Source organism: Telopea speciosissima, chromosome 8 (genome assembly GCF_018873765.1).
Source record: "Telopea speciosissima isolate NSW1024214 ecotype Mountain lineage chromosome 8, Tspe_v1, whole genome shotgun sequence".
NCBI lineage: Eukaryota > Viridiplantae > Streptophyta > Magnoliopsida > Proteales > Proteaceae > Telopea > Telopea speciosissima.
The window spans coordinates 19571877-19597061 of record NC_057923.1 but is presented as its reverse complement, the minus strand read 5'-3'; the positions used below and the strand labels follow the sequence as shown (position 1 = coordinate 19597061).

The window sequence follows — 25185 nt, the reverse complement described above, 5'->3', positions numbered from 1 at the left end:
ATTTTCATTGGTTTCAGGAATTAAATTGACAATTTGTGTCTCCCTATTGTATACATGGCATTGTATGCAAATACATGTATGCTGCAAATAACTTGTACAATTAGGAAGCTTATAGACAAAAAAAGGTTTCTGTGATGCACCCTACAAGATCCTTGATGATGATGAAGGTGCTCTCTTTGCTATCTGCAACTTATGAGCAGCAAGTGACTGAACTTCTAGGGAGTCAGTGCAGTGTTTCCTTCGTCATAGGGTCAAAAAAATGAGAAACATGTTGTCATGATTCATGTCTAATAGTTCTGCAAGGAGTGACTCCATTGAGTCTCCTCAATTCAAAAACACCTGTCTACATGAATTTACAAGCTGTCCATATATTCCAAGCTGAACTTGGGATTGCTTCCGGCATATAATTGGTGAATTTGCCCCAAACCCACATGTATGAGTAGATAACATGGATTTAGTGGCAGGCCAGAGACTCTCTGATGAGAGTTCTGTGTCTCTCAACACCATCCGGCTTCTTTTGTTAGCAGCTGCTGGCCCTTGTTGATCGCTAATGACTACCCCTGGTACCTGCAACTGATTGGAATAAGGAGCAATCAGATCTTGTTTCTGATAAATCCTTTCCAGGCTCTCTGCTGGTATCTCGTCCTTTGTGTCCGAGAGAAGAATCAATTCCCGATCTATCGTACCCAAGAACCTATTGGCCTCACTCACTAAACCAACAGCACGCCAGGCCTCTAATACAAGCTGGATTGTGCTCTTCTCAGGCAGGACCCTCATATCTTCCATGGTTTGAAGCATTTCTTCTCCTTTCCACGGCTGCTTTGCTTCTCCAAATCCCCATATCAGGGTGTCAAACGTCTTCACATTGGGAGAGACACCAAATTTCAACATCATCTCAAAAACTCTTATTGCATATTCCATTTTTGCTGCACTGCACCATCCACTAATGATGGTAGTGAAGATCACAACATTTGGACGCACACCCAAATCTACCATTGTCGTTAGAAGTGCTTCAGCCTTTTCTGGTTGACGTGCACGCACATGACCTTTTGCAAGAATACTATATGCATGGATGTCAGGTTCTATACCAGCCTCCACCATGTCATCAAAGATCTTTCTGCATCTGTCCATGAGTCCAGCTGTACTCCATGCATTCATGATGGTGCTGAATGTTATCACATCTGGTTTGACGCCAAATTCTTCCATTAATGTCAGGACCTGTCCAATTGCTGATTATCATGAATGACTCTTCACTAAAATAACATATATCAAGAGAAGATGAAAAAAACAATATACATATATATATATATATATATATATTATGAAACCCAAAAAGATAAAAATCCACAATAGCTGGATGACATATAATCTTAAACCACTGAAAAATTTTCTTTAAAAAAGTAAACTGAATGCTATAACAGTGTCGATGTGAAAGTTAGCTACAAAATCAGAAGTATATATTCCGGAACATTCAAGGACTTACATAATATCATTTGATAAATGGTAAGATATATGTAAACAAAGAAAAGTGACCCGCTGTCCCAAGAGCAATATTAAGCAAAAAAAAAATCAGTTTATTTTCAAATAAAACAAAAATTGGCCTCAAATTCAGTATCAGATTGATTCTTGCAACAAAGCAAACAAATATCAGTGTATTTCGGGAACATCTATTGAAATTTCACAATAGTAAGCATCCACAACCAGATAAAATCAAAGCATCTACTGGGAATTCTCAAAGCCCTTTGAAACAAAAAAAAAAAAAAAAGGCAAAGGTCAAATTCAAACATTAAAGCAAGAATCCATAATTAGTAAAAAGCTAACTGAAATTGTTAACGCAGAGTCGAAGGCACTAAGAGACACGAAGAAAACCAAAAACAGAGCAAAGATTTAGTGTGGTTCACACACCAATATGAGGTGCTACATCCACGGGCGAAGCTGATGATTATTCACTATGTGATGGAAGAAAATACAACGGACATCTCTCAAGAACACCCAAAGGTCGCTGCAAGATCTCTCCCCGGAAACCCTAACTCGAAAAAACCCAAATCTCACTCCTTTCACTTGCTTACACAACAAGAAAATAAAACATATAAATACTCCTCCAAGTCGGGTCGATCCATCGGGTCGGGTCGTTCTGTACCACGGGGGCGCCTGGGCCTATTGGCCCAAGCCCTCTGCTACCATCATAGACCTCACAAAAAAATCCCTTTTGGGTTGCCACAAAAAATGTTGGAGGGAGGCAAACTTCGAAACGGATACAAGAATTCAAGACACACATAACAGAAATAGATTAAGGTTTGGAATAACTGTATCAATGAGCTTTTGCAACATGATTCGATATTCCAGCGCCACACCATTGTAAGTAATAAATAATGTTTTGAAGGAGAAAATAAAAAAATCAATTGAAATATAAATTTTAGTTAAAGGTCAAAACTCACCTCATCAACCCCATCCTTGTCTGTAATATCTAGAAAACCTTTTATCAGAGTGTTGAAAACAACCAGATTGGGATGCACCTGGAGATTCTTCATCCTGTACACAAATCTCAAGGCATCCTCCATATCACCCTGCTTACAATACCCACTTATGATGATGCCACATGTACGCTCATTGGGCTGCACATTGTTGTTCTGCATCTCTAAGATCATCCCTTCAGCCATACTTGTCTCCCCATTCTGTGCATAAGCTCTTGCTAGTGTGTTGAATGTAACAACATCAGGCTGCAAACCAGATGCTACCATCTTATAAACCACATTCCAGGCTTCCGTAATGTTCTTCTTGTTACACCAAGCTCTGGCTAGGATGTTATACGTCCTGTGATTGGGTTTCACATTTTCCTCCTTGGACATTAGCTCTAGTAGTTTAAGGGATTCTTCCGGCTTACCAGCAATACCATACCCTTTGATTAAGGTATTGAAGGTACTGGTTGTGGGTTTAGATCCACTTTCCTTCAACCTCCAGAAGGTTTTCATGGCTTCCTCAAAATTTCCAGACTCGGAGAAAGCATTGATAATAGCATTGAAGAAAATTGAGTCAGGCTTCATTCCCCTCTCTTCCACCTGAGAGATAAGTGACGGAATGGACATGAAGCGCTTCTGGACAGTCAAGGCAGCTAATAGAGTTGTATATGTTATTAGGGATGGTCGGTGTCCCCCCTCCATTAAACTGTCAAAAATGGACTGGACTTCATGAGCTTTCCCTCTTTCTATCAAATTGTTCATTTGTTTAGTTCTTGAACGGACTATTTGGCAGCTTTGTTTGCCTGAGCAGACTAGGCAGTGAGATTGGACTGAGGAATCCCTAGAGCTTGAAATTGGATTTAGTTGGTTTTCTTGAGGTTGTTGTTCCTGTGAAAGTGAAGCTTCATTAGTATATTGCTGCTTAAAGATGCCATAGACATTTCCATAGATTATTTTGTAATAATGCTGGAATTTGACTCCAATCTGGAAACAAATGTTTCTAAGATCTTGAATCAGCTGAAGTATGTTGTGAAAGTGAAGAACCATTAGAATATTTCTGCCAAAGAAACCATTGAAGTATCCATAGATATAATGCATTGATGTTTGGATTTGACTAGAACTTGGAAATTAGTCTTCCTCTGATTTTGAATCAGCTGAAGAAATGAAAACCTGTTGTTTCTCAACGTAAAGGCAGATTCTGTAACAAAATCATTTGGCAGACATTAGTCATATCATTATGTATCAGAGTTCAGATTTGGTCCTCTAACAGAGTCAGTTTGGCCCAATCATCAATTGACCAGAAAGTTTTTGCAACATTAGTCCCATCAGTTATGATGATTAACTATTAAGAAGATCTTCTCAGGACATGTGCATTGTTAAGTAATTTGATTCAACTTGGGAACTCATGTGATACGATGAAAAAATTAACTAAATCTTTGTATGTATCATTCTTCAACTCATAATCCAGCCTAACACAAACCATTTGCTAGTTTCGTCTAGATAACGAGTTTCAAAATGCTTATTCTTATAAAACGGTATACATGTATAATTACTTGAGTAAATTGATTTTAAACAGTAAAGTCTAATGACTTGATGCAATTACCCTGGAAATATATAAATGATAGGCCATATAAAAGGTTACCAATGATGAAAGAAAAGAAAATCAAATTAGACTTAAACAATTTACTAATCAATTTAAAATCAAATTTCAAAACTTTAAGGAAGATAATTGAAAGAAAAAAATTGGGAACAGGAATCATAATATCCTCGAATGTACTTAACCCTTGCCAATTTAAGGTGTCTAACATGTTAGGAGATTGCAGTTGTGTGTGTCTATATATATGTATAACTGAGCCACAGCTTCAAGCATTGAGTAAACACTTTATTCATAATAAAAAATTTGGCTGCTGAAAGGTTCGAATAAATGTAATACAATGCAACCGAGATAATCAGCACAAGAAAGAATGGATTGGAGGTATAATACCATGTTAACTGATTGTTGAACGCAATCATTTTTTTCCATACTTGTTCCTTCTTGGTCTTTGGCAGTGATACCAGAGTCAGCCCTATCATTGCCAGACTTTCCCATCTCTTCCATCTTATATGCTTTCCTTAACCCTTGATTGCACTTAAACTGTGTCCAGGCAGTGCTTCAACCTACACTTCCTCTCGTGGCAGTCAGAGTTGGCACCTGCTAAGGAGCTCCGAGGAAAAAATTTGGGGGGGAGGGGAGAGAGAGAATGTGGAAAAGAATCAGTAAGGTTGCCAACTGCATGGACAAGTCAGTCTAAAATAAAATTACAAGAGCCAGAACAGTTCCTTTTCTTTTTTATTTTCTTCTTGTGAATAATAATTGTAGTTCTTTTGAATTAGGATGCTCCACAACATCAAAGATCAATTGCAAAATCTATGAAAGAAAGGAACTTTTGTGCTTTCCATCATGCTTCATCCAGCACTTATATTTCAGCCAAATCATATTGTTTCAGGAGGGATATGTCCCACATATGCAAGTAAACCATATGAGCTAAGTGGTTGTTAGAACAATCACACATAAGGCAGAATTTCATTGCTATTTTTGTGTTAAAAACATAAAAGTCTACAGAGTAAATGGTAAAAATCTGATGAATATACCCCATAAAAAAGAAAAGGAAAAGGGCAAAGAAGAAGAAGAAAAAGTTAGATTAATTTACGACATAAACACAAAGCAAAGAGGCTCTATTTTTTGTGTCAAGGAACAGAATCATCAATCATATTAGTGTAAAAACAAAAAAATCCAGTGCAGGAGGAGGCAACACATTTTAAGTACACCACAGATGTATATACAAAACCTTACGAAGATGTAATTAAACAATTCCAAAACTACATCAAAAACATAAAATGGAGAGCAGGTTTAAGAAACTCACACAATGATATCACTAAATGCATCAACCAACAAAGAATAAAGACACTAGTTAACTTAGCCTTTGGAAAGATTTATAGTGCATGGCTGGCTAATCTCTCCAGCTTTAGATTCTCACCTTCCAGCTTCTAATTAAATTGTGAGCTACAAAGGGTGTTCAATACGAAATTTCAGATTAGAACTTCAGCACCAGAAGCTGGACAAGCTCCAGAAGCACCCCACCCCGACATTCTGGATTCTGCTTCTCACTCAGAATGTGGGCTGAAGAAGTACCCAAATGTGCCCATATGGTAAAGCTTCCAACTAGAAAGAAAACTAAAACTTCTGTGGTCCTTTTTCTCCATAAAAAAATTACTTCTGTATTTGGTGCTGTTTTATGTTAAGGAATGATGTATCACACTTTATAACTTGGCTATCCATTACCCTCTATCTAATAAAAATTGGATATCCATTAAAAGAGAAAATAAATAATGGTAGGGCAATGGAAGAAACCAGTTCAGGCAACAATTAAGCTTCTTTTCCTTTTTCTGTTAATTTTTTTAACAATAAATCCTAATTTCAACCAGTCGAGGAAGTAATATATGTAATAGTTCCAAAGGTACCTAAAAATCAACAGTAAAGGAACTATTAAAGTCATCAAAAAATCCAATCACAAACTAAACATCAGTCTATTGGAGTACTTTATATTCCATCGTCATCCTAAACCAGAATGCTTGTGAATATAGAAAAATTAAAGTCGAAGCATTCAGCAAGAAACCAAAAGGGATCCGCGATCGGTCCTTTACTTCATCATAATCTAAACATACAACAGAAACCCAGATGAGTGCAAACAAAAAGTAACCCAAGAATCTCAAGAAATGGACGAAATCCCCAGATGGGTTTCGTTTGGTGAATCCAATAAATGGTTGCAAAAAGTACCTAGAGTACTGGGTAGACGATACCACTCACTGGCCATGGAAAGAGAAGCAGAAAGAAATGACTCGCTTGGTTGCAGTGCGTGTAGTAATTGGACATCCATTTTGAAGTTCTTATCCACAAATAATCGTTAAGGAAAACTTTCGCCCAAGGAAAAAGGGTAATGCTGAAAAAAAAATATAAAGTGAGGCTGACAGTAGTCTGAACTTTGGATAAACTATGGGGACTGGATTGGAGAGAGAGAGAGAGAGAGGGACTACCCGGTTTTTTTTTGTTTCTTCCTTTCGAATATAAAAATAAAAAAACCATTGAAATCGGGCACGGATTTTTTAAGACCCGGCCTACCAACTTTCGAGGGTTTTTATTTATATTTTTTGGGGCAAATTTCATGGACACCCCCTATAACTATTCGAAATGGCAAGTACACCCTAAATTTTATAAAAATATCAACCTTCCCCCTGACGTTAAGCAAGGTTACCCCAAAAGATAAAATGACAATTTTACCCTCTTAGTAAGAGTTACCATCCAAAGTGACAATGTCGATTTTACCCTTTTAGTAAATTTTCCTAAAAATTACTAAGAAATCTATCACCTTCCACATTTCTCTTCCCACCGGAGCTCGTTGTGGCATCGTAGGAGAGCACAACCACCGTGGGTGACCATCACTGCTCTAGCTCCAGCGACGATTACTTGCATCAACTCATCCACAAAATAACTTCTGAGCTACCAAATCAGCTTCCATTTTGTTGTTGCAGCGGATCTAACTTCGTTTTGGATCCAAAAATCTATCGGGTGGAAGTAAGGGAAAGTGGGAACAGAGAAAACAAATAACGGAGAAAGAAGAAGAGCACAGAACTCCATGGTGGCATATTATCTCCATTGGTCTCCATTGGAATATCTTCATAGGCATCAAAGTGAATGCCACGTAGCCAGGCCATCCCAGATCCGACCTTGGACCTCCCCATCGATTTCCACCTAAAGCAGCATCAAACTTGGTCGATCATTATTGACGGAAGAGCCATTGAATACGGTGGCCGGTGGCCAGTTACGGAGGTGTGGAGGAACATAAGACGCTTTTGCAGGACATGAAGTGCTACCAACTTCTTCTTCTTTCTCCTTTTGCATGTATTTCCCTAATCCCCCTCTCCTCTCTTTCTTTTCTTTGCCTCACTTCTTAAGCCTCGGCAACTTTTGACCAAAAAAAAAAAAAAAGCCTCTGCAACTTTGCATCATCACACAAGCAAGCATTATTCTCTCTCTTTGTGTCTCACTATTCATCTTAGACTCAGAGCTTGCGTTTCATACAAGGTTAAAAGAGCAGGGTGGGGTGGAGTTGCAAGAGGAAAAAGAAGAAGAAGATGCCCCTTGGCCCTCTTCCCCGTTCTTGCTTCTTCTGCCGTCAATCAAAGAGAAAATGAAAAGGGTTTCAAATGTTGGAATACCTTCAAGCATTCCAGTGGGTAAAGCAGATTCAACTGTATCCAGAATTATTTGACACTCTTTTGCAGCCTTTGCGAGAAGATGGGGTTATATATGTCAAAACTTTTCCTTTTAGAACATATGATTGAATTCAGAAAGTTAATAGAAAACTAATGTACTCAATAGAAAAACTATAATTCACGGGTCCAACCAGGATACGTTGACTGCAAGAACAAACCAGACTAGATAAGATATCTAAGCCATCTGATATATCAATGCCTACGAGACCAGCTAAGTGTTGAGAGTAAAGTTTAGATCACCCAACCAAGTTGATCTTCAGCCTACGAAATCGTGCGGAAACAAAATATCCATGAGCAACATCTCCCTGTATTTAAAGTAATCATACTGTCTATATTCAGGGGCTACCATATCAGTATAGTACTCCAAGATGTCCTTCTACCCCTTGGGTTTGGTTGCGTGGGAGAGATAAAGAAATAAAAGAGGTTTAAATGGGGTGTTAGAGAAGAAAATGGGACCGGTGATGGTATTTTGCATTTCAGGAAACAGAAAAACAAATAGACAAAATGGAAGAGAAAGTGGGTAAGTGGGTTCAGTAGTGTGGAGAAGAAATAAAAGGGGTAAGAGAAGATGAAGAAGATGCAGCGACAGCAGCACCGACAGCGGCAACGGCAAGACGATGAAGAGACTGATTTGTATTTGAGGTTTTAATCTTAAGGGTATTATGGGAAGTTCATCATGTGGTAAGGGTAATTTTGTCATTATAAAAGAGTTAACAGTGACTTAACTGTGCAGGCCGTTAGAAATGGATTAAGTTGAAATAAAGTCATAAAGTAAGGGGTATCTGTGATATTTTTATAAAATTTAGGGTGTACTTGCCATTTCGAATAGTTATAGGGGGTGTCCGTGAAATTTGCCCTATTTTTTGTTCTATGTAAATTCGTTATTCGGTTTGGTTTCAGAGAGTGTTGATATGATTCGGAACCAAATCGAAAACTAAATCGGTTATGAAATTCAATACTCAAATCGAACTTGCTCGGTTTGATTCTTATTCAGTTCTACAATTCGGTTCTTATATGATTAAGTTTTGTTCATATACTCGGTCTATATCATACTATTATATAAAAGCACGTTGTGGGAAATCTTTCAGTTACCTATTCTACCATTCATTCTTATCTAAAATTCAATTCTTCAATTCTTAATCTTTATGTTATTCTTTCTTATAATTTCATAATCTGAGGTACCTTTGGTATTAATTATTATTTTTTTTAATTAGTGACAAATCAAATCAAAATTTGGAGACCAAAATCTTTAGTGATAAGCTACACATTTTCTTCCCATTCCACGTCTCTCTCCTAAAGATCTCTCTTCTTCCCATTTATCTATCACTTTTCTCTCTCTTCTCAGCCTTAATTTCTCAGTAAAAAGAAAAAGAAATCCCCTCTCATAGGAGAATATATTTCTGTCCAATTTTATCAACCCTCTACATTGACATCGCTCCATCCTTGTTTCAGGATTTTTTTTCTCGGTAGAGTTCTCCTGTCTTTTTTTTTGTCTTTTTGCCGCATCCCCCAATAGTTCATCGATTTCAACTTCATCACTTCAGTTATACTGTTCATCTTCAGTGAAAATTTCTTCTACGAGTTCGCCTGTTCATGTTGCATCTCGTGAATCAACTTGTGAGCCTTTTCTTTTCCTCCTCTTCTTGAATCTTCTAAGCGCTTCGGGGTTTTGATGTAGTTCGACAGAATGGCCATCATAGGCATTGATGTCAAGTGGTGAGTTTGAATCTTTTGTTGAAATGTGAGAACTGTTCAGTTAAAGAAATTTCAGTTCGTGTTCCTCTTCATTTTTCTTCATATATGTCGTAGTAGGGTTTTATTGCGATTCATTTTGAGGTTTCTTTTGCAGGTATGATGGCTTCTTATCGTCCATGCTCACGACAGGTGTGTACGTATTAAGCTTTGGTGTAGGAATAGCACTTCTTGTCATCCTCACCACTGTCACACAGAAGTTCCCTTCACCATTGTTGGGACCAGTTGAGGCATCAGAAGCCATGGAGTCATCACTGTCATTGTTTCCATCCTTCTCATCATCATCATCATCATCATCATCATCATCATCATCTTCTTGAGTATCATCACAGTGCATAGGAGAAGCAATATAAGTTCTCCATCCAGAATCACTACTGCTGCATTCTTCTGTATCTCCAAAGAGTTGGGAAGAAGATTCCATTACAGTAAGGTAAGGAAAGAAAGAGAACAAGAGAACAAGAGAAAAAGGAGACCCAACAAACAAAGGGAATACAGAACTGGAGTTCTTAAATAGGAAACCAAAAGAGCTGTTTGTATTCTACAAACACCAGTGATGCTGATCACCTTGGAAACCCAATTATATCTTTTAGTATTTCTACACCCTTGTCAACCAAAAGTAGCTTTCAGAGAAAATAACATAAAAGAGAGAGAGAGAGAGAGAGAGAGAGAGAGAGAGAGAAAGAGAAATGCCTATATCATAAAAATCCACATCATTGAATAGGTAGAGTAAATTCTACCACCGGGATCTCCTAACACCATTAACTCTCTGGCTTTTTTCAATCAACTGAACAAAAGCTTTTATATGCAAGAAAACAGAGAAAGTGAGTAACCCATCCCACAAGAAGAATAAAAACCTTTCATCACATTATTAAAGTTGATGGAGGTGGGTTGCTCACTTACTCATTAGATTTCATACCTGAAATTTACTATCTTCTTTACTTCTCCCTGTCTTTGTCATAAATATAAAAGCAGCTTGTAATGCAAAAACAGATGAGCCCACTCCACAATAACAGTAACATTTGTCCTTGTTCTTACTGTTATGGTGATTTTTATTTATTTTTTGTTATTTCTTATGCTTTATATCCTGAACTCCACATAGTCAAGTAATTGACATTTTTTCTTAATACTATTTTCCTGATATTTCTTCATTCTTATATTATCTATAAATGATTAACATTTTTAAACTCACATTAAAATAATTAATTTACATTAGTATTTCTTTTTTCCCCCTTTTTCTTCATTGTGATAGCATGAGAATGTTTTCGTATGCTGAGACCGTTCCTAAATGAGCAGAATCTATGAAAAAGGAAGTCCTTACCATAGTCCTAGAGAACCTGTTACTAGCTAGTAGGGATGTAAATGAATAGCCGAAATTCGTTTCTGAATTCGTGTCTGTATCTGTTTAGCACTATTCAAATTCGTTCGAAAGCTAAACGGCTACGGATACGGATAGGCTATAGCTATACAAAAAACTATATTTACATGTAAACGAATAAAATATTCGATCCGTATCCATGTCCGTATCCGTTTAGCATTATCCGAATCCGTCCGAAAGCTATATAACACTATCCGAGCCGAATCCAATCCGTTTACATCCCTACTAACTAGGTGTGGTAGGATTTATATGTTTTTATCAATTTTCATGTTATATTTACTTTTCCTTTTCCCCTTTTTTTGTGTTTAATTTTTCTCTTGGAATTAGGTAGATTGGAAGAGCCCATTTCCTTTCCTTCTCTTCCAACATTAAAAGCCTCTGTCATGTCATAAAAAAAGTGCAGCCTTTTCCAATGAGAAATGCTGGGGAGCTTACCTGTGTTTTGGGTTTCTTTGAAGACTTCTGATCAGATCAGAACAAGATCAGAAGAAGATGGAGGAATGAAGGATGGTGAGGTTGTCAAAAAATGTTTTTTTTCTGTTTCTGCAATCTTTTGTCCTTGCTGTCTTGTTAGCTGGTTGGCCTGTTGTCTACCTTCAAATAAAAGCAGGGTTGTGTCTTTTGTGTCACTAGGTAAAGAAAAGAATAATATGGGGTTTTCAGTAACAATAACTCTCATTTAATAAAAAGGCAAAATATAAATTGACAATAAGAATGTTTATCATGATTACAATTATCACTAGACAACCATCGAAGGTCAGCTTGCTAGCTGTGTAATTGCTGTATTCCAATCTTAAACTTGTAATGTTTTGCGACCTGTCAATGGATCGGATCACAATTTGGATTTTGGATATCCAGTTTCAAATCTTAGTCAGATTTAGGGAAGGGCGGGTGTTTTCAAGGATGGGCACTCTAACTGGGCTTGGCTGGATGTGAATCATAAATTGCTACATGCCTACATCACTACATGGCAGATTTTAGAGTCATCCATAACCCCAGCAGAGAAAAGGTAGGCATCAATTTAGAAGTGGGTCAGTAGTCCTTAGCCCATTTGGTTAGAAGGATACTTGGCAAATCAGGTTTCAAGTCACCCGAATCGTGAAAAAAAAACATGAAATCTGGTTAGGAGTATTGAAGATTCGTTCAGTTTTAAGAAATGATTAAATCAGGTTCGGTTCAATCCAAATCTTCATTAATTCGGTGTTTTTGATCGAATCATGTGAAACTGATCGATTTTGATTTATTTATTGAGACATTATTCATAGACCAAAAGTTTGGTCTTCAATTAAACAAAACTTTAGATTTTGGGGGGCGATTTTCACGTATAAGAGAAATCTTTTACATTAGATTTTAATAACCGTTAGATTGAATTATTTAAATCTGAACCGTCCAAGAATAAAGTAATGAGAGATACGTATCCTATACGGTTACCTTTAAATTACTCTTTCAAATACGTCTACAAGACTTTATATTTATTGATTAAAAAAAGCGATATTTTTCTATTCCTTTTGGTATTTCTCATGGAGATCTCAATCAGGGAACCAGGCAAACCCACCGGAACTCCACCGGAGATTGCATTGTCGCTGGCAGCCAAGAAGGTGAGGTTCTTGAGGGAACCCAGGTCAGGTAACTCGCCACCGTAGCTTTCTGGCAATCGATGCTGACTACTCGTTAGGAAGGGCAGGGAAGAGAGATTAGACTACTGAACAGAGGGGATTGAGGTAAAGGAGGAAATGAACGGCGACGAACAAAAATAGGAGAGCAAGGATTAGCAGGAAAATTACAGTCTGCCATTCATCCAATCCATAGATCCCGTAGATCTGTGTCCAATCTCTCCCAGCTTTCCCCATTTTGGAGGGAAAATCCAAGAAAAAATGTATTCAGATATTAAATCCTTGATTGATTGGGCTCAAAACCTGAGATTTATAAAAAACTCAAATCGTGAATTCGTGATTAACGATTCAAATTAATAGATCACAATGAGACCGTTTAACTTGCAGTGATGAGCTATATTAGTACTCTGAAGAAAAAGTTAGGGTATCAACTAAGATTTTCAAAATCTGAGTATAGAAATAAGAACCAGGAAACCAGAGGCAGTCCACTTTGGTGATGAAGATGATGAATCTTCATGTCCGTGACAGGCTTTTGAATCAACCTTAAAAGTGGAAGATTGGGAGTGATTGAAAGAAAGAAAACATAAAAATACAAATATAAATCAAAGAAATGTCACATCTACCCAAGTTCTTCCACTCCTGCATCAAGCCAAAATCTCCACTAAATTAAAGGATAAAAGCTCGATACAGTGCGCGAGCGAGTGAGCAAATAAAAAAATCGAACAGAGAGAGAATCCCTCGGTCTCGCTTTGGTTGTTCCTTTTTCTCTCGTTCTCTCATCTTTGCCCTACCGTTGGTGAGTCTTGCCTTAAAGAGAAATCTTTGCCCTACCGTTGGTGACTCTTGCCTTCAAGAGAAATTGGAAGTGCAGTAGGGATGAGAGAAATCGTTTGATAAAGAGAGAGGAGTTGCTATGAATCGATTTGGGAAGGTTTGGTGAGAGAGGAGAAGAGAGGAGACGAGACGGTACGCCGGCTGTCGCCTGGAATACTGAGAGAGTCGAGGGAAGCCAGAAAGGGGAAGCTTGAGAGAGGATGGATACCCGATAGGGTCAGGCCTTGGGGGTAAATCTCTCGAATAAAAAAAGTGACCGTTGGATTATCGAACCTTCTTCTTGTTCAAATCTTTTTTTTCTCCATGGCCATCGATCCCAGTTTCGGCCGTCGTAACAAGAGACGGTGGTATTTTGAAACCTAAAAAGTGGTTTTTCCCTGAATCTTGCTTGTCGTTAGGTTTTACTGGAAACCAAGGCAGGGATTATGGTTTTTTGTTCTCTGGCTTTACGTTTTGGGGAAGAAGGAGAATCTACAATTCCTTATTCCATTAGTAATAAAATAATAACAATCTCGCTATGTCTGTCAGTGGAATCAAGAAGCTCATGGTTTTCAATGGAAGAAGCCAAGATAGTGTCAAATTAATGGTTTCAGATCCCCTTTAGTAATATAAAAATGGGAAAGGTTTCGAGAGAGCGAGACGGCGGAGACGCGTGAGGTTGGAGATGGAGGTGAGGATTGATCCGGCCAAGGAATTATCAGCGAGGTTGAGGGTTTCCAAGGAAGGGAGGTAGTTGCAGGCTGAGGAGGAGAGAAAAACATGGAAGTGGAGTTGCAGAGAAAAACATGGAAGTTGTTTCTTTTCTTTTTTTTTAATTATTATTGATAAATACAAAAGGCAATTTTTATACGTATTTGAAAATATAACTGTATAGGAAGAATATATATCATATTTTATCCTTGAACGGTTCAGATTAAAACCCTTAAATCTAACGGTTAATAAAATCCAGGGTATAAGATTCCTCTTATACACAACCGTGTATGAAACTTTTTGCCTTTTATTTTTGTTGTCTTCAATATTAGCCCATCTTTTCCTTCTTATATGTGATGCAGTCATAGCGTCCCTCCTCACTTAGAGAATGAAGATATTATAAATGAAGGTAAAAAGATGATCTGCCTTGATCATGTTTTTTTGAAAAGAGCGAGTAGAATCAATAAATCTGATTTTTCAACTATGATTAAAAGTGAAATGAAGATTAAAATGCAGTAAAAAACATAGGTGGAAATTTTTCCTGATGATTATATAACCAATGGGTCGATGTTCTTTGTGCCGCAACACAAGCTGCGCCCAAACACATCGGGGCGATTATTTCGCACACCCCCATGTGTTTGGGCAAACCCTGGCCCCCGGCATAGAGAACATTTGACTATAACTAATTCAAAAACATCTAGAGGTGAAGACAATTAAATTTTCAGTCACTTTTCTACCAAGTATCATTCAAAGTTGAAAGTTTCATTTCATTTTGATAATTTTACTATTACTTGACCTCACCCCTAAGTCCTATTTGTACATTCCATGTTAAGAAAATTTAGTACTCTCTCCCTTTGGCATCTTGAACTTGATCTGTCTCTCTTTTAGCTTGTGTTTTATTCTTTGACTATTTGTTTAATAGAATCATTGTTTCGATCAATTGGAAGAGTTATCATCTCTGTACATATCCTTTGCATATATGGATTGTGGTGAGCTTTCGGCTCTTGAAGATATACTATTCACTTTTGCAGTCATCGAAGATTTTCTTATTGGGCTTTTCAGAGGATACATAAGTTTTGATCGGTTACATTTGTATTTTCTTCTGCCGGTTGTTGTTGTTACAGGTTGACTATACAACTGTCTTTGTTTTCTGACTATTAATGTTTCTCGACAATGGCCTTGTTGCGGGGATGGGTTTGTAAGTATTCCCACTTTATGCTGCTAATGTTGTTGTGATTGATGTCCACCATAGTTTACTTAGCAAGCTCTACTCTGTTTTATACGAACAAAAAATTTAAGTACTTGATAAGATTAATTGACAATTTCCCCCTCCTTTCTTACATTGTTTGCAGCAAGCAATTTAAAGTGTGACATTCCTTATATTTATGTTGTCTAAGGTCTTTGGTTATCATTGGTGCAAAGAAATATTGGTGTGTGCGTAGAGGACTTCAATTTCTTGTTGATTCAAGAAACTGAATTTTCAGGTTACTGGGCTGAAATTAAACTAGCTAGGTTTAGGCTAGGATTTGATACGAAAATTAAGATTTGACGGCTATGGGTATTAGGGTTTGAGAACAAACGAATTAGACTATGAGAGCAGTCTCTTTGTTGAGACTTTTTTTTATGAAGGAAACAGCAGCAGTAAACCATGAAAGAAAGGGAGAAGAAAAAGAACAAAAAATGGTCTCAAACCATACTTTGTATAGTTATCTAATGCACCTTCAGTTTGCTAGGTAGCACTGAATCATCACAATCCATTAGGAAGTGCTGAGATAGTTTTTTTTTAAGGGAAAAGAATGCATGGCTTAAACAGAGCATGGGATGTCTAGGTCCCTTCCTCTTTTAATTGGACTTCTATTTGATCTTGCAGTCGAAAAGTCAAAACAAGACATCTTTCTGTAGCCAAACATGTTTAACCTACTTAAACTCAACCTGCATAACTTAAAACTAGCAAGAAGCAACTAAAATTACCGAATTATTAGTGTGGCTTGCATTAAACAAAAAATGCATTAAATACATGGGTTTCAAAGCAGATGTTGGAACTCCCAATAAGCTATTCTATACTATGATCTGCTCTTCTCTTCCATTTGATGGTATGTACTGCAGTAGCACTCGACTAGTTGGATTAGCATGATTGGGTTTACACGTAGACCAATCTTCTCTATTCTAGCTATAAATACTTAATCATAAGATTGTTTGATAAAACATACTTTAGAGAAGAACTTGGTTATTACTGGGGAAAAAAACAGAAGAAGAACTTGGTTAGAGTTTTAATATCCTATAAGATTGAAAATATCTCCTATTGTCCCTCTTCACGATCCTTCATTAATCAATCCACCATATTTTGACTATCAGCCCAAATAGTTATGGTTGCGAGGCCTAGATTTTTAGCTCTTCGCAATCAAATTGATGGCTCTTTCCTTGGACTCCTACACGCCCCACAAATGCCCACATTTTTACTAGTATATATATAATCAGGGTTGGGTTGGGTTGGGTCAGGCCAGGCCAGGCTAAGCCCCAGGACTCAATCCTGGCTCGGTCCAATCTGGACTAAGGGTTAGAAATTTTTGGCCTTGAACCCCCCTGAGGGACATAAATTTTTAGTCCAGACCCTATGCAGGCTCAGGGCAGGTTCAGGTCAACAGGGCCAAACGTGCACCCCTAGGTCACATGATTAATTTGTTTTCAAATGTGAATATATCTTAATTCATATATCCATTTTACTATTTGAATCTTAGTTCCTTGTTATGGTCATCTGACTGATCTGTTTCTCTAATTTGACTATATCTTCTTTCATTAAGCAGCAGGTTTTTTTTATCGTCTCAAGTTTTTGTATCCAGTTCAATATCAATGTACCTGAGGTCGGCCCTTTTTATCTAATTTTTTTTTTTGTTTATTATATATTTTTTTCTTGATATCTATTATCTTGGTGCGTTAGGTAGCCAGTTGGCAACCGACAACGTATTATACTCTACCAATCCTTTTTTGCATGGATCCTTATTTTTTTTATTATCTTGGTTTTTCTATGTCATTAGCTATGCAACCTTATGCTAGGGCATCCCCTATAAGTGAAGCGCCGCATTGGAGCCCCGTATACGGTGACAAGTAGTCAAGGGCTCTCACACCATGGTCATTTGTAGGTTACGAAGCTTTCCCAAAAGCGTAGGATTAGATTAGCTTCTTGGAATATTGGTTCCTTAAAGGGAAAATGTTTAGAATTGATTGATGTGATAAGGAGAAGAAGGATTAATATTGCATGTATTCAAGAAACTAGATGGAAGGATAAGAAAACTAAAGAGTTGGATGAGTTTAAACTATTGTATACAGGGGAAGCAAAGTAATAGAAATGGAGTGGGCATAGTAGTGGATAAAGCTCTAAAGAATGATGCAGTCGATGTTAAAAGAATTGGAGATAAGAGATTATCTATCAAACTTATGTTGGAGAAAGAGGTAGTCAATATTATCAGTGCTTACGCCCCCTAAGTACGATTGGACGAAAGTAGTAAGTTACAATTTTGGTAACAATTCGATGGATTAGTAAAAGATGCTAGTCAATGAAAAAAGATTATTATAGGGGGTAATTTGAATGGATATGTAGGGAGAGATCGTAGAGGTTATGAAAGTGTTCATGGAGGTTATGGATTTGGTTCTTATGTTGGAACCCGAATTGAACCAAACTCGGTTCCTACTTTTCAGAATCAAGTTGGAACATTCTGTTTGGTTTGGCTCATTCAATCTGGTTTCAGTGTTTCCAAATTGACACCCTTATTTCTAATTGTCCAATGAGATTTTAACTAAAGCTACAAGAGGGGGAGGGGGAAGGGGTGTCTTATGGCACAAGGTGAAGATAGGAGAATCAAACCAATGAACTCCTAAGAGCCTACACTTTACCGGCAAGGCCCCAACTAATTAAGCAACCAGTTGTCTTCTTATGAGCTTTGTTAGGTATCGAAAGCTTCACTTTCAGGTAGGGGTGTCAATCAATCGGTTCAGTATGGTTTTGGTTTGAGTTGAATTGGTGTTAAGTGTGGGAATGGTAAATCCAAAACCAAACCATTAATGTAAGGTTCAGTTTTAGTCGGTTGCAGTAACATATTGATTTGGTTTCGGTTTGTTATTGGGTTGATTTCGACTTTGGTCCAATTTAGGTTCGGTTTAACATGTATGTATATAAATAAATTATGAGAAAAATAGGCTTTTAATGAATTTTGTACTGTTCTAAGTTTCTAATCAGTTTAGGTTTGGTTTTGGTCTAGTTTTCATGTTTGATCTTGGTTCGGTTTGGATTCACTTTCGGATTACCTCAATCCAAAACCAATCCAATAAGGATCAGTCCAATTTGGTTCATGCTAGTTCGGGCCAGTTTTACTGCTTCAGTTTGCATTTTTTTAATGAGAAAATAAAAACTTTAATTAACTCGTAAAAGCCTACGTTATTCCTAGAAACTACAGAATGTGAGCAATTACTTTGCATTTTGACACCCTACTTCCAAGTGATACACACAAAAGTTTTTCTTCGTTCTGTGAATAGCTGATTTGGGTATTCAATCGTAGATATCTAGTTACATGTCTATCAAAATTAATAGTCCAACTCAATTTGTTTGTACCCTATTTTTGGTCTAAAAGTAGGGACAGCAAGAATTGGTTCCAAAACGAATCAAGCTTAGAAAAGAACCGGAATAAACTGGTCGGTTTACTTGGATCTGACTAATCCAACGGTCACGATCATTTATTTTGAGAGATAAAACGGTTTTGACCGATCTGTCTTAAGAACAAACGGTTGTATGTGGTTCGTGGAGAATTTATAACCGTTGCTGGTAAGATATGACAACAAACGGTTATTAAATTGTTCATGTGTTTAGGAATGGAAGGAGCAAAAAGAACTCTTTGTGAAATCAAACACCAAAACTTACTTATCTCATTGGGTAGTTGGTGTCTTGTTATGTCTTGATAGATAACAGACCCTTGTTAGTTAATTGTTACATTAATAATTTCCCATACAATATATATATCATTATGTATAATCAGGGTGGGGTTGGGTCAGGCCAGGCCGGGCTAAGCCCAATGACTCAATCCTAGCTCGGTCCAATCTTGAATAAGGGCCAGAAATTTCTGGCCTTGACCTGTCCTCAGGGACAAAAATCTTTAGTCCAGATCTTATTCGGGCTTAGGGCGGGCCAAGGCAGGTTCAGGCCACCAGGGCCAAACGTGCACCCCTAGATCACATGAATAATTTGATTTCTAATGTGGAATATATCTTAATTCATTATATCCATTTTACTATCTGAATCTTAGATCCTTGTTATGGTCGTTTGACTAATTTGTTTCTCTAATTTGACTATATCTTCTTTCATTAAGTCGTAGTTTTTTTTTTAACGTCTCAGGTTTTGGTATCCAGTTCAATATCAATGTACTTGAGGTCGGCCATTTTTATCTAATTTGTTTTTTTTTTTTTGTTTACTATATATTTTTATCTTCATATCTATTATCGTGGCGCGTTAGGTAGGCAGTTGGCAACTGACAACGTATTATGCTCTACCAATCCTTTTTTTGCATGGATCCTCTTTTTATTATTATCTTAGTTTTTCTGTGTCAACAGTTTTGCAACCTTATGCTAGGGTGTCCCTTGTAAGTGACGTGCGGAATTGGAGCCCGTATACGATAACAAGTGGTCAAGGGCTCTTACACCATCGTCATTTGTAGGTTTAGAATCTTTCCCAAAAGCGTAGGATTAGATTAGCTTCTTGGAACATTGGTTCTTTAATGGGAAAAAGTTTAGAATTGATTGATGTGATGAGGAGAAGAAGGATTAATATTGCATGTATTCAAGATACTAGGTGGAAGAGTAAGAAAACTAAGGAGTTGGATGAGTTTAAACTATAGTATACAGGGGGAAAAAAGTAATAGAAATGGAGTGGGCATAGCAGTGGATAAAGCTCTAAAGAATGGTGTAGTCGATGTTGAAAGAATTGGAGATAGGATTATATCTATCAAACTTATGTTGGAGAAAGAGGTAGTCAATATTATCAGTGCTTACGCCCCCCTAAGTAGGGTTGGACAAAAATAGTAAGTTACAATTTTGGGAACACTTGGATGGATTAGTACAACATGCTAGTCAATGAGAAAAGATTACTATAGGGGGTGATTTGAATGAATATGTAGGGAGAGATCGTAGAGGTTATGAAAGCATTCATGGAAGTTTTGGTTTTGGTAAGAGGAGTGAGGAGAATATCTTGGTTTTGGATTTTGTTGTTGCGTATGATCTATCCATTGTGAACACCTTCTTTGAAAAGAGAGGAGCTTTGAGTCACCTATGGAAGTGGACATCATAATAGCTAAATAGATTTCTTCCTAACTAGAATGTCTGACAGATTGTTTTATGGATTGCAATGTTATATCAAGGGAGGACTTAACCACTCAACATAGATTGGTGGTAATGGATATGTGTCTCATCACGTAGGATTGTAAGATAGGGGAGCCTATCTACCCTAAGGTAAGGTGATGAAACTTGAAAGGGGACTCCTTGAAGTCATTTACTGGCAAAGTGATCAAGCAAGGACAGACACTAATTTGATGTGGAACGAGATGTCTATGTGTATTAAGAAGGTGGCTAAACAGATACTAGGAGAATCGATGAAAAACGTCATCCTCCTGGGTAGACTTGATGATGAGATCCAAGTAGTCATTAAGACTAAGAAAGCTAGTTTCAAGACTTGGCAAATATCCAAAGATGTAGAAGATCAAAAAAGATATAAATCTTCCAAAAATGAAGCTAAGAAGACTGGGGGAAATGCAAGGGTAAAGAATTATGATCTCTATAACAATCTCAATAGCAAGGAAGGGGGAAAAGTTGTCTATAAGATAGCTAGAATGAGGGAAAGAATGAGTGGAGATTTTGACTATGTTAGATGATGGTAGAGGCCTAGTAAGGGATGAGGACATCGAGGAGGGATGGAATGGTTAACGAAACCATTCCGAGTTAGTGGACCTGTTGAAGGTATATATATGTAATACTAAGGTTTTGAAGTAAAAGAAGCACTAGAAAGATGAAAATAGCCAAGGCTCCAGGCCTAGATGGGGTCCCAATAGAAGTGTGAAAGAGCCTAGCTAGAAATCTATGGTTTATGTTGGCTAACCAAGTTGTTTAATAAGATTGTGTGCACTGGAAGAATGCCAGATGAATGGAGGAAAAGCATAGTGATCCCGATTTATAAAAATAAAGGCTATGTCCAAAGTTGCAACAACTATAAAGGAGTAAAGCTAATGAAGCGTACTATGAAATTTGGGAGTGGGTTATAAAGACACACCTGAGAAAAGATCACTATAGAGGAGTAAAACTAAAGAATCATACTAATTGAAGCCTTCTTTTTCACTTACAGATATTAACAGAAACGCAATCTTGCAAGCACCACTTCACCAAAGATGAGTTAAAATAAACAGATCGGCAAATGCACATTTATTATTTTTTATGTACCAAAAGAAACAGTGCACATTGCCTGTAACTTCCATGAGAATTATTCATAATCGAAAAGGTTTATTGATATAAACCAAATTTTGAAAGAAAACTGTACTGATAGGCCTCAATTTTGATCATGACCAGCCAGCGATCGAACCTCGTACATGAACAATACGAGTAATAGTCGATCAAGAAAGAATTCAAAAACTCATGAGCAATTTTAGTTAAACTAGACACCACCAACTTTATGATTCAGTGCGATTCTTCACAATAAAATGCTGGCGACTGATAGGGTTCATCACCACTGGGGGTCCTGCTGTGCGTGGCCATGCCTGGAACTTCTTATCAGTTTCTTCGCGCCATTCTTTGTTTGAAACAGTTTTGGGGGTGGTACCTGTTATCAGAATCCAGCAATATTATTCAACTCTTCAAATATGATATTTGTAAAGAAGTCTTAACAACAAAAATAAATACAGCTTACCTCCAAACAGCTTCTTGTCAGCAATAAAATGATCCACTACGTAAGCAATTGCAAACGATCCCACTACAGCACCCACAATCTTAGCTGTTGCCATGGTCGGACTGCCAAGATCCATAGATATTCCAATGTTACAAGTGCATATTTACATAGGCATAACTAAAATAAGCCATTCAAACCACCACAACAACCCCCCCCCCCCCCAGCTTAACAATAACAACAACAAACAACTCAGCTGTATCCCAACTTAATGGGATCCACTACACGGATCTGACAAAACAAAGTAGGGAAAAACTAAGATCTAAACAAGAAAAAGGGGGATGAAGAGATGGGAAAAGAGGGATGCGGAATGAGATGAGAAATGAGAAAAAGAAAATCACAAATGAAAGATGTAAAATAACAGCAAAATGAAAGTTGAGGATGAAAGTCAAGAGGAAGGAGGCATAACCTAGCAAGTTGGGAGAATCTCAGCTACACGGGGTCTGCAACATTGATCCTTGCCCTCCAACAGGCTCTATCCGAGGTCATACTTGGTACGAGACCCAGACAATGTATATCCTTCCTACAACTTCTCCTATGGAGTCATCTTTATGCCTAACTACTACACAAAAAGATAAAATTCCAGGAACACTGAAACATGCTTCCCGAGATGAAGCAATTTCCATAGTGAACTGAATTCAGAGATGTAGACAAGGCACCAAGGCTTCTAATGCCTGATGCAAAAGGTCAGGTGCATACTTGACTTGACATGAGCAAAATAATATGAAAGAATCAACTTATAACAGTAAGCATAGTGTGACGATAACGTCAGAAAATGTACAAAATTACAAGAGATCAGCAAAAACTACATAATCAATGTGGAAGATGATGAATCATCAGTACTGAAGTATCGGCAGACTCAAGACAATGAGGAACAAGCATTAGCCATGCACCTTACTAATACTGTCCTCATATAAGGATAAAGTAAGAGCTCCAAGCAAGGAAATAGTGCAAGAGAGCAAATCCGAACTCATCTGAACAAACCAGGCAATCCAGAAAGTAATAGATCCGACTTTTAGATGCTCGAAACCAAAATTCGGATGACGACTAAAATGATCAATAACAAACACATTCAGATCCCGTCAAATGCACTAAAAACTTAGACCTGGTAGAAGAAAAAGGTCAGCAAAATCCAAGTAGAGCCTGCCAAATAGATGAAGAGGCTCCTAGCTATCTTAACCTCACATAAATAGGATTCAAAAGAATAGGAGGGGAGAAACTTGCATTGAAGATTGTTGACATTATCTCCAATGGGCATGCATAAGCCTAGCTATTGTTTGCATACCACATACCTATGTTTATGATCTAAATAATGCATACCGCAGCAAACAACAAACATTCTCCGATGCATGTCCATTCACCCATGCATTTTCTGCCGTCCATGCAACACCTGTTCTTCCATAGACCAGAACTTTCATTGTTTTATATTGCCTCTTGGTCAACTCTAATTGCGCTGAAACTTGACAAATAAGCAAAAGAACTTGGGGTCTACCTGTCCACAAAATTTAAGCGGCATCCGACATGTCACATTATAGATTTTTAGCCAACTAGACAAGCTTATCTAGCTAGACCAACCAGATAAACTTTGTCCATTATGTATACAGATTAAATGGTGAAAGGTTGGAGCTATAGCAAGACCAAGAAAATCAGAATGGAATGCTATGACCAACCAGCAAAGAGCTACAGGTGAAAGTGGCACTAGTATCTCTAGTATCATGCCTTCCTTTACTCCAATGGGAAATTGATGCGCGATCATCCTACAGAATAATTCCTATGGTTTGATCAACTATTGGATCAGCTATGCCATTTGGGGGCATCATATTACATGAAATTGGTTCTGTTGCTGTTCTTGCGCACACTATTGATCACTAACGAAATTTCTTATCTAAAAGTACAATTAGAATAGGATTTTCTCCTTCATGTCTAGTTTGATTAAATTGTCTTTTAGTGATTTTGGTTTGATTAGGATTGGATTTCTGACTTATTGTTTGCTAGGTCACTTGAAAGCCTGAATACACAGATTCACATAGAAAGAGAAAGCGCCTCTTCTCGATTCAGATTTCAGAGAGACCTAGAGAAAGCGCCTCTTCTCGATTCAGATTTCAGAGAGACCTAGAGAAAGCGCCTCTGCAAGACAGAGAGATAATATCCTCTAATGAAGAATGGGATTTCTGACGGAGAAAGAGGAGAGATCTCCTTCACCATTGAACCCTTATCCTATTATCTTATAAGCATAAAATGAAACAGATCAAAGCTGAGCTTCGCTCCAATCCACTTCCATTTTAGATAGGTTTTGAATCACAAAGTATAATAATACCCATTCCAAAATTCAGGCAGGATCTCCGGCCATACAGTGATTCAGATCTCGACCAGGCAAGCTAAAGACATTACGGATCTGGAATCAGACATGAATGGAACACAATCTAGAGAGAGGAACCTTTGATATGATATTATGAACAAGTATCGACCAAAGCACCGTTACCTCTTCACCAGAGCAAATCAGAGTATCAAACCAAGTATCGACCCAAGCCTGCAGCCCACAGCCCGAAACACCGGAAGAAATGGATTATGAGAAATCGATCAGCAAAGTCCGCTGTCTGGTATCTCCGTTTCCTAACCCTAGAAGACGATAGAGGGGTCGTAAGAGCACCCAGACACCCGTTTAAACCATAAGGGGTCGTATAGAATTAGTAAGGACGGCATACTCGGCAGAGTGTGCGGTGCAGTCGTGTTTGAGGACTTGGTCATGCCAATCGTCGAGGCATTTGCCTCTGGGTAAGGAGAGATTGGAAGCGCCGAAGTCTGTGCGTTCGTAGATGATGACACAGTCGTTGTTGAGCAGTTGCATGTGCATAGCTGATATCCAAATGCTTCTCTTTAGTAAGTCCCATCGGCCAACACCTGGAGCTGCTTGGGTCACGGAATTGAGAATGAAGAAGAAGTAGCAGCAGAGCATGTGAGATGGAGCCATTAAATTGTGTTTCTTGCTCCTCTGCTCTGCTAGCCCAAGGAGAGAGAAGGGGTTGGAGTTACATAAATTAAATAGACGCGTGTAAGGGTCTCTCTTTCTCTCTCTCTTTCTCTCTTATCCACTTTGGTGATACTAAATGCAGGCAATGAATCAAATTAGTAACAATGTAAGTATTTGTAGAAAATCTTCTTCTATTTTTCTATAGT

General features: G+C 37.8%; 2 protein-coding genes across 2 annotated transcripts; both read right to left on the bottom strand.

The window, feature by feature from the left end:
• Nucleotides 1-323: 323 nt before the first annotated feature.
• LOC122671030 (pentatricopeptide repeat-containing protein At5g25630) lies at nucleotides 324-4946 on the bottom strand. The gene is made up of 3 exons (XM_043868116.1): nucleotides 4444-4946; nucleotides 2439-3347; nucleotides 324-1218 (listed from the first exon to the last, which is right to left on the bottom strand). The coding sequence occupies exons 1-3, from the start codon at nucleotides 4555-4557 to the stop codon at nucleotides 325-327; spliced, it is 1917 nt and encodes a 638-aa protein (XP_043724051.1). The 5' UTR covers nucleotides 4558-4946; the 3' UTR covers nucleotide 324.
• On the bottom strand, nucleotides 3965-24514 carry LOC122671031. Its single transcript, XM_043868117.1, has 4 exons — nucleotides 24491-24514; nucleotides 21973-22073; nucleotides 21729-21885; nucleotides 3965-3977 (listed from the first exon to the last, which is right to left on the bottom strand). The coding sequence occupies exons 2-3, from the start codon at nucleotides 22064-22066 to the stop codon at nucleotides 21737-21739; spliced, it is 243 nt and encodes an 80-aa protein (XP_043724052.1). The 5' UTR covers nucleotides 22067-22073; nucleotides 24491-24514; the 3' UTR covers nucleotides 3965-3977; nucleotides 21729-21736.
• Nucleotides 24515-25185: the final 671 nt, after the last annotated feature.

Bases quoted from the DNA above. Each gene is read 5' to 3' on its own strand.
- LOC122671031 (XM_043868117.1), bottom strand. From the start codon at position 22,066: ATGGCAACAGCTAAGATTGTGGGTGCTGTAGTGGGATCGTTTGCAATT. The intron at 21,886-21,972 runs GTAAGCTGTATT...TTCTGATAACAG, and splicing joins TGACAAGAAGCTGTTTGGAG to GTACCACCCCCAAAACTGTT.
- LOC122671030 (XM_043868116.1), bottom strand. From the start codon at position 4,557: ATGGAAGAGATGGGAAAGTCTGGCAATGATAGGGCTGACTCTGGTATC. The intron at 3,348-4,443 runs GTATTATACCTC...TCACTTTCACAG, and splicing joins TTCAACAATCAGTTAACATG to GAACAACAACCTCAAGAAAA. The intron at 1,219-2,438 runs GTGAGTTTTGAC...GCAATTGGACAG, and splicing joins ACAAGGATGGGGTTGATGAG to GTCCTGACATTAATGGAAGA.